This window comes from Bactrocera neohumeralis, chromosome 2, assembly GCF_024586455.1.
Source record: "Bactrocera neohumeralis isolate Rockhampton chromosome 2, APGP_CSIRO_Bneo_wtdbg2-racon-allhic-juicebox.fasta_v2, whole genome shotgun sequence".
NCBI lineage: Eukaryota > Metazoa > Arthropoda > Insecta > Diptera > Tephritidae > Bactrocera > Bactrocera neohumeralis.
In genome coordinates, this window is record NC_065919.1 from 2,761,727 (window position 1) to 2,775,237 (window position 13,511).

Genomic DNA, 13,511 nt, shown 5'->3' on the forward strand with positions numbered 1-13,511 from the left:
TACTTTCTTAATATTGCCTGGGTCAGCAACTTAAATAATCATTTCTCTCATTTCGTCACAAGTAAGATGGAAAATATTTCTTTGCTTACTTACTCTGATCCAGCTTAAAAATCGTATACTGGAAGATCAGTATCTTAGTCACTACCAAGAGCTTACCTATGCCAGACATCTGCCTTTGAGTTATTTGAGTAAAAGTGGTTTATGAATATTTTGAATTATAAAATCGAATTTACATAAAAAAAACAGTGCTAAACATAAAGAGCACTCCATATAACGCGGCTTGGTTTTTAAAACCTATATGTGGAGTACGCCTCATGAACCTTGCACAAATGCAATAGCTCTTCAAAAAACAGAGCCATTTACTCACTTAAGTCAATGCACAATGCATTGAATCAACTCGTTTCTACTTCATACCTCCTCTACACACATACATACATACATACAAAAATACATAGCGGCACTGACAAATTTCTTCATTATATATTCGCAGGCATACCACCAACGATTGGCTATAAGTACCGACAAATCTATATGAATTTTTGGAACAAAGAGTTGCCCGATGAACTGAACCAAATTGCAAACATACAACGGCAGCCGTATTTGCATACAACCCTGTACAATGGAGCCGATGGTGTCTTTGGTACGAGTAGTGCCACTGCTGCAACAGAGCATACGTATCCGGTGCAGCGGCATGGTGGGGGCGAAGTAATAACCGGGCACATGAGTCAATTTGGCACACGTGATAATGGTGCCGAGGACCCAGTACGCACATTGAAACTACTGCTACAGGAGCCATGGAAATTAGGTGGTAACAAAGATGGTGTCGGCGCTGCAAGCGATGCGAACGCGGCTGGCGATACCTTTGCAGAGAATATGTACAATGCGCCACCGACTTTTGGCGTGACGAAACAAGCGAACGACGAACAAATCTATGCGATGGCCGCAAATGGTGTACTGGGTGGGCTAGCTGGCATGAGAAGAGGCAGTGGGATGCCCAGAATAAATGACTTGGGTGGTTTTAGTGAAATTGGTGTTAGCAGTGGCGCAACGCTGGCTGGCGGCAGTGCAATTTATGGAGTGCCAAGAGCGGAAATTGCCGAGTATGACAATGGTATTGGTGGTGGTGGTGGAGGTGGTGTAGATAGTGATGGTAGTGGTGGCACAGGTAATGATGCGGGTAGCAGCACTGCCGTTGGTGACGAAGCCAGCGCTGGCAACAAAGAGGAAGTTGCCAAATCAGAGACGACAATACAACTACTCATCGGGCTGATTGCCGTGTTCATTGTGCTTAATGTCATCATTTACTCAACATTCCTGCTCCAGAGGAAGAAGAAAGCGCACTCAATGCAACGAAAACTGGGCGGCATACTCAGTTACGACGGCACCACGGACGATGAATTCAAGCGCTCGAAGCAAAATGACGGCGATGAGAGCTACATTCTGGACATTGTACGCAAATCGAACACTTACGAAGCGGTCAAAACGGAACGTTCGCCGATTAATGGCTTTCAAATGACACGACAACTGAGCACCTCCACCGTGGACACACACACCAAGGTGTGCGCTTGGATGTCAGCTGCAGTCGGCGCCGCTGCGGATGCAAAAGCATGTGTTGGTGGGGGTGGTGCCGACAGCTCAAAGGGTGGTTCGAAAAAATCCTCTTCGCCCACGTTTTCCTCACTGCGCAGCAGCAGCGCCGGCGGCAGTTTCAAGCAGCCAGTGGGATCGCAGAAAGTGAGCGTCGCTGTTGATGCCACACCATCGGCACGCAGCAGCAGCGTAATGGAGCAAGAGCCGATTGAGGTGCACAAATTAAAGTCAGATGGGCGCAACATAATTATCTGCCAGGAGGTAGAGGTAACCGATCAGGATTTGCTCACGCCGCAGAACTCTTTGGATAGCACACGTTATGCGCTTACCCGCCAGCATTCAGCTGCCACCGAGCCGTGTGAGGCGGAATTGCCACAACAGGGCCAATTGCCGCCATATATGCCAAACGCGCAGCACGCGCACTCACACTCGGACCCAGTTGATATGCAGCACTACTACAGTGGAATATGCGATACCATTGAAGAAAATGAAAAGGTGACCAGTTTTCTGGGTGAGGATGTAAATGTGACCAGCCGCGATGATGATGATCAAGATGGTGGGATGGCCAGCGTCTGTCGTACACCAGCGCAGCAACTACAAGTTATCAAAAGTCGTAATTATCCCAAGGTTTTGCCAACAAGCAATGCAAATATCGAATTTCATGCAAACGCTAATGACTCACCACCCATGACGCTGGACCTGCGTACCACTAATAAACGCAACTCATTGCCGCCTAATAGCTTTCTGCCGCACTTCAGCAGCACACTAGGTGCTGGTGCCAATACCGGTGCACGTTATCCACCACTTCCGCCACCGCGCACAATCTCCACGCTGGGACGGAAACCTTCGACGCGTCGTAATAGCAGCAATATCACCACATCGCCATTAATGCTGGCTCACGATTGCACAGCCGAGGAGGAAGACGAGCCGCCAATCACGCAGAATACACTTATAGTGGGTCCCATAGTGCCGCAACAGAAGCCGAAGGCGCAGGCGGGCGCTGGTGGCGATACTAATTACTCGACGCTTAAGCGCGCTGAGCTCACCACAACTGACAAGGCGCCCTTTAATAGCCTGTCAAGCACCAGAGCGGAAGAGGTAACGGGCACAGCAGCAACAAAACTTATGCATAGCTCCTCGGAAGCATCATTAACGCCGGCCAACTCTCAAATCGGCACAAAGCCGAACGCCACGACGTCAGGTTGTGTTGGCGGTGTGACGACATTCTTAAGTAACGGTGCAAGTGCGGGTTTGCAAAGCTTCGAAAGCCGTCCAATTGCCGTCGAAGTGGAAGACAAATTGCTGCAAAAACAGCAACAAACCGACGCGAAACGAACACACCACACCGAGCGTATTTATGCGATACAACAGCCAACTAATTTGCCAGCCACACAAAGTGAAGGCAAGACAACAGCGGTGATGGCAAATGCATTGACACCGACACTAATTACACCTACATTAATGAATTTGGCAGGCCATCAAAGTGGTGGTGTACGCAATAATGTAATGAAAACAACGGGTTACAACAACAATAGCGGTACAGCCATTGCTCCTGGCATTACGGACATTTATGCACAACCCAATAAGTCGAAAGTTAAAGCGAAATCGAATTTGACAGCGTCACATGAGAATATTCCCAGTGTGCAATCGACAATAGCAGCAACACCCTCACCACACATCAAGCCACCTTCGATAGGTGTTATTCCCGCTTTGGCGCACCCACACGATCACACATCGAAGTCAAGTGCGCTTGATGGCAAGGCTAAAGCTAACTCGCTATCAGCAACAACAGCAGCAACAACTACTAAAATAACAACCGGTTTAGTGACAACGGAATTGACAAACACTGGCGTCGACAAACCGGTGACAGCTATGAGCAAGCAAACAATGGAATCTGTGACAGCAGCAGTGGTTCAGAAAGCTCCTGTCACGGCTAACGACATAAGTGCAACAGTAAGTAAAACAGGCGATGCAACAGTACCACTCACATGCATGCCACAAATGCCGACGAGCGCCGCCTGCTCAGGCAGCTTACAAGAACGATTAGAGCAAAAGCAAACCGAGCAACGACAACAAAGCGTAGCGACCGTAGCCTTGACAAAACATGGCGTAGACGGTGCAACAGCAAAAACAGTAGCAGCAGCGTTACGCGTACCTGTCAATTGCACGTCAGCCACACCGACAACGACAACGGCAGCGGCAACGACAACCGCAACCAGGACAATAGCAGATGCCATCTCCGCGCAATTGGCGCAAACAAAGCCTTTGAAGGCAGCTCTAGCGTCCGGCGTAGAGAAACCATCAACAGTCGGCGGCAGTGTCAGCAGGCAGGCAAGTTTGCGTGACTCCTGTCTGAGTTCAGTGTCAGCGCGTTCAACAGATTCCAGAGCGTCCTCGGCGTGTTCGACGTCGTCCTCAGGTTCCACAGCATCATCAAATGCCTCTACCGCAACGGGCACGTCCTCTTCTGCCTCGTCGTCGTCGTCCACGGGCACTGTACGCACCGAACTGCAACAAAAGTAATAAGATCAACTAACTCCCGCTTTAAGTATACAATTTATTCAGTTTTTTGCCCGCATCTAACATGCCACCGCATGCTGTGAAATTAATTGAGTTCGCTTACACTATACTCCTTCAGTGCGGCATATTGGTGATCTGCTTTCACTCACCGTCTTTTTTGTATCGCCTTTCCTGATGTTTACCAACTCGATGTTTGGTTTTAATATTTTTCACAGAAGTGCGGTTCTTGTAGTAATATTTAGTATCGAGATCGGGAAAAATAGTTCATGGTTAAAAAAAAAGTATTTTTTTGTTCGAAGAATTTTATTTTATTATTTGATCATAAAATACGCGTTCTTCTGTACTCTGAACAGCGAACACATAGTTTGTACAAAATTTGTTACAACCAGAAGGACGAAGTATACATTTTGAAATATATATCTTAGCATATTTAATCAGCGTGACAAGCTGAGATGATTTAACCATGACCGACTCACGGATAGTCAGAGGCCTCAGTACCTCAGTTTTTGAGTTGTCAATCTCAAATTTTGCACACATGATTTTCTCCCCAAGAAGAAATCACTGTCCCTGTCAATCTGTCCTAATTAGATATAACTGCCATTCAAACTGATCGATCAAAACCAAGCACTTGCTTATAAAACTATGATAAGATATGTTCACGAATTTATTATCCGAAAAACTGCTATAGTCTCCGTTCATCATCTCTCAGATCGTACCATTTAACTGCCATACAACCTAGCCGATCCCAGAAAAGATAAGGGCCTTCACAAATATATTGTTCCTTTCACCCATTCGACTTTAAGTTGAAGGTTTCTCTTGTTTCTGAGTTGAGTCATGTTAGGAAAACTGAATTCTTGTCGCAACATCTTTTCCACTTTACCGGTTAGTAGCACCTAGCGGTACTTTTATTACTTCATTTAGCAGTCATCTATATGCAAAATAAAAGCGCACTTCTGGAGCTCAATCGATTTAGTTTCCGTTTCCTCACAACGCGTGCTGTTTAGCAAGGTTCCACTGCAGTTTGTTGCACCCTCCAATGGCGCTTGTGCCTGTCACTTTAGCTATATAATATTCTGTATAAATATGTATTTTTTTGGAAAGTTTTATCGTTATTTGGCTACTTTGCATAGTTTGTGCGAGAATGAGCATTTATGCGTTGATGATATGGCGCGGCGTCCTCACAACGTGCTGATATGCAAGGCAGGAGCGCTCGCGACACATGCGCAACTGTAAATATTCACCCTTACAATATATACAAGTATATTTAAATATTTACGTATACATACATAGCGGCAAATAGTTGCGTTGTGTTGCAGAATTTTGCTGTGACAGCAAACAAAATTTATTTTTCGCAAAATTATGTTATTTCGTAAATTGGTTTTCAGTGGTTTCCGGAGCGGAAACCAAAAGTATACACACAAATGCCGCCACAACTATTGGTCCCGCAGAGCGCCGGTTATTGTTCCACACGGTCTGCTGCTGCGGTTCGTCAGTTGAGCAGTTGCTGAACTGTGTATTGTTGTTGGAATTTTATGTTGACTTTGCTGCTGGTCCGACTTGAGTTGTCCCGCCTCACAACCGTTTGCTACGCATACTACAATCGTATATTTATTTTGCTAGTGGTGATGTGAAATTGAAATGCATACTTTAATATATATTTTTATCTGTATATATGTGCTTACATACGAATAGTTTCATACATATTTCAGTCTGTGCATGTGTTTGGTGTAAATTTGTGTGTTTGTTCGCATTTTTGGCGCTTGTGACAGTCAAATGACTGCGAATGATTACTGGGTGTGTCTCGCTTGAATGCTTGAAATTGATAAGCGTTTGTTCGTGTTAGGTTTTGCGTGTGTGTGCAGAACCTTCTGTTTGCTTACTTCGATCGATTGACGCAAATTGCCAGCAGCATTGACGGAACAAATCGTGCCTACTTTCTTTTCTCTCAACCACTGCCCAAGCAATATTCAAAATTTTATGACGTCAACTAAATTTGTCAACTTGGCTAAAAAAAATCCACAGGTTTGCCAGTCGGTCAGTCCTTAGCCAACCATTAAGGCAGCCAGATAGTCAGTCGGTTAGTTGGTCATTAAGTCACGAAGTAACTCAGTCAGTCAGCCGAAGCGAACCACTCAACACACTTGCCGTTTACTGATCCAACTTTGCAGCCGAGTGCCTTCTAGCTACACATCGCTCACCGCCTCGCTTGCCTAACCAAACACAAACCTAATCAACTTAACCGCCGTCTACCCACCAAGTCATAACTAACAGCAAAGTCTGCTGATTGCCAACTATTTCTGATAGTTTTGCTGTGGGTTCATTTTATTCCTCCTTTTTTGGCTTTATCATCTCTTTCGCTCTATATTTATTCTCGCAAATATTTTCCATACTTGAATTCATAAATTTTCAATGGGTCCATTTATTGACATCTCGAAGGAGTTTAATATTTTATATATGTATATGATAACGTATAAATGAATACGCTCTGTGGGAAATATTAGACAGTAGAGAGTAATAACTCAGAAGTTTGCAGTTTCTCACAAGTAAAATAGCGAAATCCATTACAATCATAGAAACAACATTTTTAGTAAATTTCCTCGACATTTAATTACTCAAAATGCCCACTTTAATTTACCATACATTGTCTTCTCATCAGCAAGTTTCCTCACGCGGTATATTTCGCTCCAAATAGCTACCCGTTCACCTCAACGTCTCTGTCTGTTTGCCCAACGTTTGAATTTCCGACATTATAAGCCAGCTTAAAATCACCAAAATGACTACCAAATTCAACAAAAATTGCTGGCGAACATTCATAATGCCAGCGTTTATGGTTGTATGCCAAGTGGTCCGAAATTTTCTAAATGTGTTTGTGTGACAAAAATAAACAAAAAAGAATCGAAAATATTCCTCAATTCATATTGAGTTAGTGGGCAATTTTCCTTCCAACTTTTTTACATTGAATCTTTCTTTGTTTGCCGTTGAAATGGGAATTTCAAGTGATTTGCGCGCAGCAATCGGGGATTTGTTGATTTTGTATGACACAGTTGGACATCACAAACTTTGGGCATTAACGAAAAACTTCCAGCGTGCGCGCTGAAAAAGTTATTTAAAGCAACGCATTGATAGCAAACTTTTTGTCATTAGACGGGAATTAAATCTTAAAGCATTGCCAAGAAATTGAGAATTATTTTATGTTGAATGCAATGAGTACAGTGGGTTCAGTGTGTACAGAAATAAACGGAGACAATAAATGGCTCGGGGAATCCTTCTTGTAAGCTATCTTATTTCTAATATCTATGTTGAAAATATTTTAATCTCAACAGCTTGAAAATTTTCCTTAATCAACTGCTTGAGCATCTCGCCTCACAAACTATAACTGTTGCATTAGTTAGAGCCTGATTCCCCAGAGATTAATCACCATCAAATTAGTAGCCACATTCAGCTGGATTTGTTGCTGTCTAAATAGCAGTTTTGAACTTACCCAATATACACAGATCATCATGTCATTCTTGTAATTAAGCTGAGAGAAACACTGCCACCGATACCCATATCAAATCTGCAACACTTGGAATACTTTCAGTTTACTTTGCAACTTTCAACTCAATTAGATGACTAATTAAATCATTTATTTGGCATTTAGGGACATCAAACTCCCAGTAAAGCTCTGTCTCCTCCTACACCTTTTGTATTATTCGTATGGAATTTAGTTACAACCGAGCTTGCCAGAAAACACCGTAACCACATTGTTGATATAATTGTAGAAATATTTACCAGCTTACAATAATGCTTGTGGCAAGTTCTCTTAAATCTCTTCAAACACTTGAAGAAAAGCCGAAATAATTTATGTATCCTTTTGAGTGGTTGGTGGGCTTGACAACAGGGCGGTTTGCTGTCAGCCACACTAACATGAAATAAACTAAGAAAAACGTAAAGAGTTGGATGGATAATAAAATATATATGCATATTTTCATATATAAATATCAAAAACAGTGATAACAAAAGGTTGATTTGTGAATTGTTTAAGCAAAATATACGTGATATCTGAGTAGAGGGTGCACTTTCTATCGATTTGAAAGGATTGCACCACGTTGATAATTACTAATCGATTGAATTGGTTTAGCATCAAAACGCTAATATTAAGTCGATAGCCATTACATATCATTTCCTTTCCATGGGATCGGCGGACCTTAAGTATTGATTACTGCTGATTTATACTCTCTTTCTGCAACAAGAATTCCCAGGACGACTGATCTCAAAATGATGGTACATAGGCTAGGTACAAAGATTTCCTGGTATAACTCGCTCTGCCTTCTTTTTGTTTAATTATTCAGGAGGAAATCAAAACAGTCGGTAATAAAACAATTTACGAGCTCAAAGCACGTATTCCTTTCGAAGTCGTCGCTAACTTATCAATGAAGGCCACTTAGTAAAAAGATGAAAAAATTGTTCAAAAAGATAAGTTTTTACATTCCAACATAAAGTATGGCGCACCCAGTATAACAATCTATATATTTATAGTTATCTATAGGTTTTTATAAAAACTTTAAGATTCTTGCAATTTTTGCAATGAAAAAATTTCATTTTCTTTGGCCAACACTAAAATCTAGGTCGAGTGTGCATTTAATGAATATTGGTAGTGCAAAAGTTGTAGAAATTACAAAATGTGTTTTTAAGTTATTTCTGTTTGCAGTAAATTTTTGTGGCATTCTCTTTATTAGAAATTTCTGTTTAACTTTTGGCTCACCTGCGGTCAGCAGCATAATATGTATTTTTCTTTAGTTCCTCAATAAACGAATCGCTTGCTTGCTACAAGTGAAGGCAAAAAATAATTATTTTAGAAGAGAACAAACAATAGTCTGAAAATCCATCATGGAAATTAAAATCTCTGGGTCAAGTTGCACGTACCGTGTTGCAACTTTTAGCTATCCTTCCGATATGTATATAAGCATTTCTGCTACTTTCAGACATAGTACTTACATACATACATCAAGAGTAGTAACAGTTGGTCGCTATTATTGTTGTTATTGTGCTCTGCGGGAATTGCCGCCTGGAATCTTTTTTAATTTTGTTAAGCCACAAATGAGTGCCGTTAAAGGGTGTGGTGATTAAATGTGTGCATAGAACTTGAGTAACGTGCATAAAATCAACAAACAAGGCCTTGCAGTGGTAAAATTGAAGGTGACTTTTGACTCGGGAAACAGCCAGAAGTTTGATATATAAAGCACTGTTACAAGAAAATGTATAACATATTTTCAATACAAAATTCGAGGTAAATTGAAAAACTAAGCTAGGGGGAGTAGTTGAAGCAATCAAATGAAATTGGCCGCCAAAGTAATTTTAATATTTGAGGCTGCCACAGTTTTCCAATAGTAGTATTCTCCAAACAGCTGTTAGGTCACCATTAGCGCGTTAACGTGAGGACTGATGAAATTTAATTTGCTGAAAGACTGCAAATATGTGAAATACTAGGTCATGTAAATTCATGATGTTAAGGTGTTAAAGTAAAAAAGTGTTAGATATCTTTAAAATTGTCGATTTTAAGAAAGACGATTTAAGGAAATGGAGCATAGTAGGTCAATTGATAGTTTTCCGAACTTACATATAGAGGGCGCTGCTGGAATTTAATCCATATGACTTTTAATTAACCCTAACCTTGAAAAATATTGAAGTGATGGTGAACACAGTGAGCGACCAAATAGGTTCTTACCGAAAATAACATCAAAAGAGTCCACAAAATAATTTTGGTTGACCGTAAAGGGAAGTTATTCGAGATATCAGGCACTCTAAAGATATAAACGGAACATGTGCATCAAATTGTTAGTTCGGAGCAGAGTTCGGAGATATTCAAGAATAATAAATCCAAGTTTTAGCATCGATGTATGACAATGGATGAAACATGGCATCTTTCTACTCCGAAGTCCAATTGACAGTCATCCAAGTGGACTGCACATGAAGAAGTCGCTCCAAAGCGTCAAAAAACGCAACAGTCGACTTGCAAGATTATGACGTTTCTATTGTGGAATACGCACTAAATAATTGTTATTGACTACCTTTAAAAGAAAAAAACATCAACAGCGACTATTACGAGTACATTGCTTTATTGGGCCGTTTGAAGAACGAAATCGCCTAAGAACGGCCACATTGAAAAACAAAAGATGGTGCTGTTTCACCCAGACAACGCACCGTGTTACAAGTCAATGTAGCAATGGCAAAAAGCCATGAATTATACTTCGAATTGCTTCCGCTTCCATTATATTCACTAGATCTGGCCCCCAGTGTAGCTCCTCTACTGAGGTCTCAAAAGAACGCTGGTTAGTCGAATAAAGAGGTGATCGCCGACTTTGAAGCAAAGAACAAATCCAGTTTTCAATAAAAAACGAATTTTGCCAAAAAGTGAGTTTTACTATGGTAGGCCGTGGACTTTTCAGTTTAGCTGCCTTCTTCTCATACTAGCGATGTCTATTATACCGGCAACTACTCATCAATCGTGGTTTGCTGCTGACAGTTTTACTACATATATAATTGTAACACCAGCTGCATCGCTCTTTTTATGATGCAAACAAATTTACTAAATTTCTACAAATTTCATGGGAACTTAAGCATCAACTATAAATAGAACTTTAATAAATTGCCAAAGCTGCTCTTCTCGTAGTCGGAATGTAACAAAAACTTATCAATTAGATGAAAATGTTGCCTTCCTGTGTCTGGCTATCTAAAATAACAAAGTGAAATACTTAGCTTAAGTAGGATTAAATATTCAATGTAACCAACTCTGTTTACAATGATCTGTTTGGATCTCTTCAATTTTCAAAGGAAAAGTCTGTTGTAATAAATAAATCTGCTTTGCCTTACATACCAAGTCAAAAACGCTTACATATAAATCCCATCACAGAAGTGCTAAAGGTAATTTATTGGTAATGGCCATACAGGCAAGCTATGTTTGTTTGCTTAAATTTCTCGAAATTAGATACTAATGATGATCAGGATACCTTAATTCAATGCAAGCGCTGGAAATAATTTCTGTAGTAATTTGCTTTGTTGAAATCTAAGCAACAGCTGCAAGGCAGTACAATCTGTAGCTGCTATTTATGTATGTATTTGCATAAGCGTAATGTCTATTTAGTATATGTGTGTTAATGTATTGGTGCTGACAGTGAGTGAAATGAGCTTTGTTTGAGTAGCAATGCAGAAGGCAAGATACATGCAATTGTTAATAAGAGACAGTTTGGCAGTTTGTCATTTAGGCAGGTCGGTATTGTCTATGTATGCGTCTGTCGTAAGTGAATTTATATATTTGTGTGCATGAATGAGAAGCACTTATACCAACTGCTTCAACGAATAAGTATATAAGTAAACAATACTGTCTGTAAACATAGTCAATTGTGTTTTTGCTACCATTACATATCGTTGTATTTGTTTTTGCCTTGCTATTGTTACAAGTTTCGTTGACTGAAACCCTTCAAATATCTATAGTATATATAACTATGATATTTATTCACAGGATTAGTGGCACCAAACGGCCAACACAAATTTAATACCAACAAGCAATCAATGAAATGAGTACGGAAGACTTACACAACAACAATAATAACACCAAAAGCGCAAACAACGAAAAATAACAATCACAACGTGCAGATAAGTCAACAATGGCTGGTGAGCAGGTGAATTGTGTCGTTGGCAACGAAACGAGTGTGTGGACCAAGAAGTTTAACCAAAGTTTACATTTAATGCAATTACGTATACGCCATGAATGCCATACCATGGAACCGCACAATACAATCCAAAACAATGGATAAATGTAGTCTTGTCTAAAAGTGTTTGTATGTGTTTGTGCGTAAAATATTTAGCTTAGATGATTTCAGTGCAAAGTATGCAGCAGTCGAGCGGCAAATTGACGAAGACAAACTTTGCACATTAAAATCAAGCGTGAGTGTGAGCAATTACTTGTCATCGCTACATGCACGTATATACAATACACAAACACATATTATATTTGCACAGCAGCGTTTATGTATTTATAAGTTTCGGTTAAAGCAGCAACATAATTACTTATAGGTAGGAGGTAGAAAATCATTATAGTTCTTCAGGTATGGTTTGAACGTAGCCATTATTAGAATTAATTATTATATAAGAAATCAACTAAATTATTATAACCCTTAATTATTATGCAGCTCATAAATTATATGCTTAAATTAGACTTTATCTAGACATAAGAATGTTATACTACAATATAATAGTTATTAAAAGAAGAGGTAACAACACCTAATCTATTTAAGAAATTGCAAACGACGGTCTTAATGCTTTTGAATACCAAAACCTTAGTTTTAATTTGTATTAGTTTAAGTAAGCACTATACTTGTTCTATTTAATGAAAACAGGAATGTACAATGCTCTTATCAGTATACGCAATAAAATGCAAGAAAATTTAAGTTTTTTAATAAAACGAAAATTTATGAAATATAATAATAATGTAATATGTTAGTATGTTTGCATTAATATAAAGAAGAACCCTTGGTAAGCAAAAAGTGAAAATACTGACACGGTTTGAAGACACAAAAGCTGTTTCAAAGCGGCATAAACGTTAACTGAGCACTATTTTTTACCTCAAGAAAGAGAGACTTAAGATTTGACTAATTGAGATGGAGCGGGAGACTATAGTCGGTTGACAGCGAACAGCCCGCAGTGATACACAATTGTTTATAATCTTCAATTACTACAATACCCTATATAGTATAGTAATAGTTAAAGTAGTGAAAATCGTTATACAGCAATACCATCAAGCAGTTTTGAGGTTCCGAACAAGATCTTATGTTTGGTTTTCGAACTACTGTATTGGGATGCGTTTAATTGTCTGATAATATTTATACCCTGAACAGGGTATATTAAGTTTACCACAAAGTTTGCAACACCCATAAGGAAGCGTCGGAGACCTTATAAAGTATATATATAAATGAGCTCAGTCGATTTAGCCATGTCCGTCTGCCTGTATGTCTGTTTGTCTGTCTGTATATATACGAACTAGTCCCTCAGTTTTTAAGATATCGTTTTGAAATTTTGCAAACGTCATTTTCTCTTCAAGAAGCTGCTTATTTCTCGGAACTGCCGATATTGGACCACTATAACATATAGCACCCATACAAACTGAACGATCGAAATCAAGTTCTTGTATGGAAAACTTTTGCATTTGACAAGATATCTTCAAAAATTTGATATAGATTATTTTCAAGGCAACAATGTTCTTGTAGATCGGAAACTTTTACAAACCGAACGATTGGAATCAAGGGCTTGTATGGGCAACTTTCGCATTTGACAAGATATATTCACGAAATTCGGTAGAGATTATTTTCTAAGGCAACAATTTAATATCCGAAGAAATTTTTCAGATCGGTTAACTATAGCAT

At 39.8% G+C, this 13,511-nt stretch overlaps 1 protein-coding gene across 1 annotated transcript in view; it reads left to right on the forward strand.

Moving 5' to 3' along the window:
• LOC126751689 (uncharacterized) overlaps nucleotides 1-12,584 on the forward strand; it is an 85,487-nt gene extending 72,903 nt beyond the window's left edge. The window contains exons 12-13 of the mRNA XM_050462147.1: nucleotides 491-4,109; nucleotides 11,612-12,584. Coding sequence (XP_050318104.1) covers nucleotides 491-4,109; nucleotides 11,612-11,645 — 3,653 coding nt within the window. The 3' untranslated portion in view covers nucleotides 11,646-12,584. The remainder of the gene's footprint in view (nucleotides 1-490; nucleotides 4,110-11,611) is intronic.
• The last annotated feature ends 927 nt before the right edge of the window (nucleotides 12,585-13,511 follow it).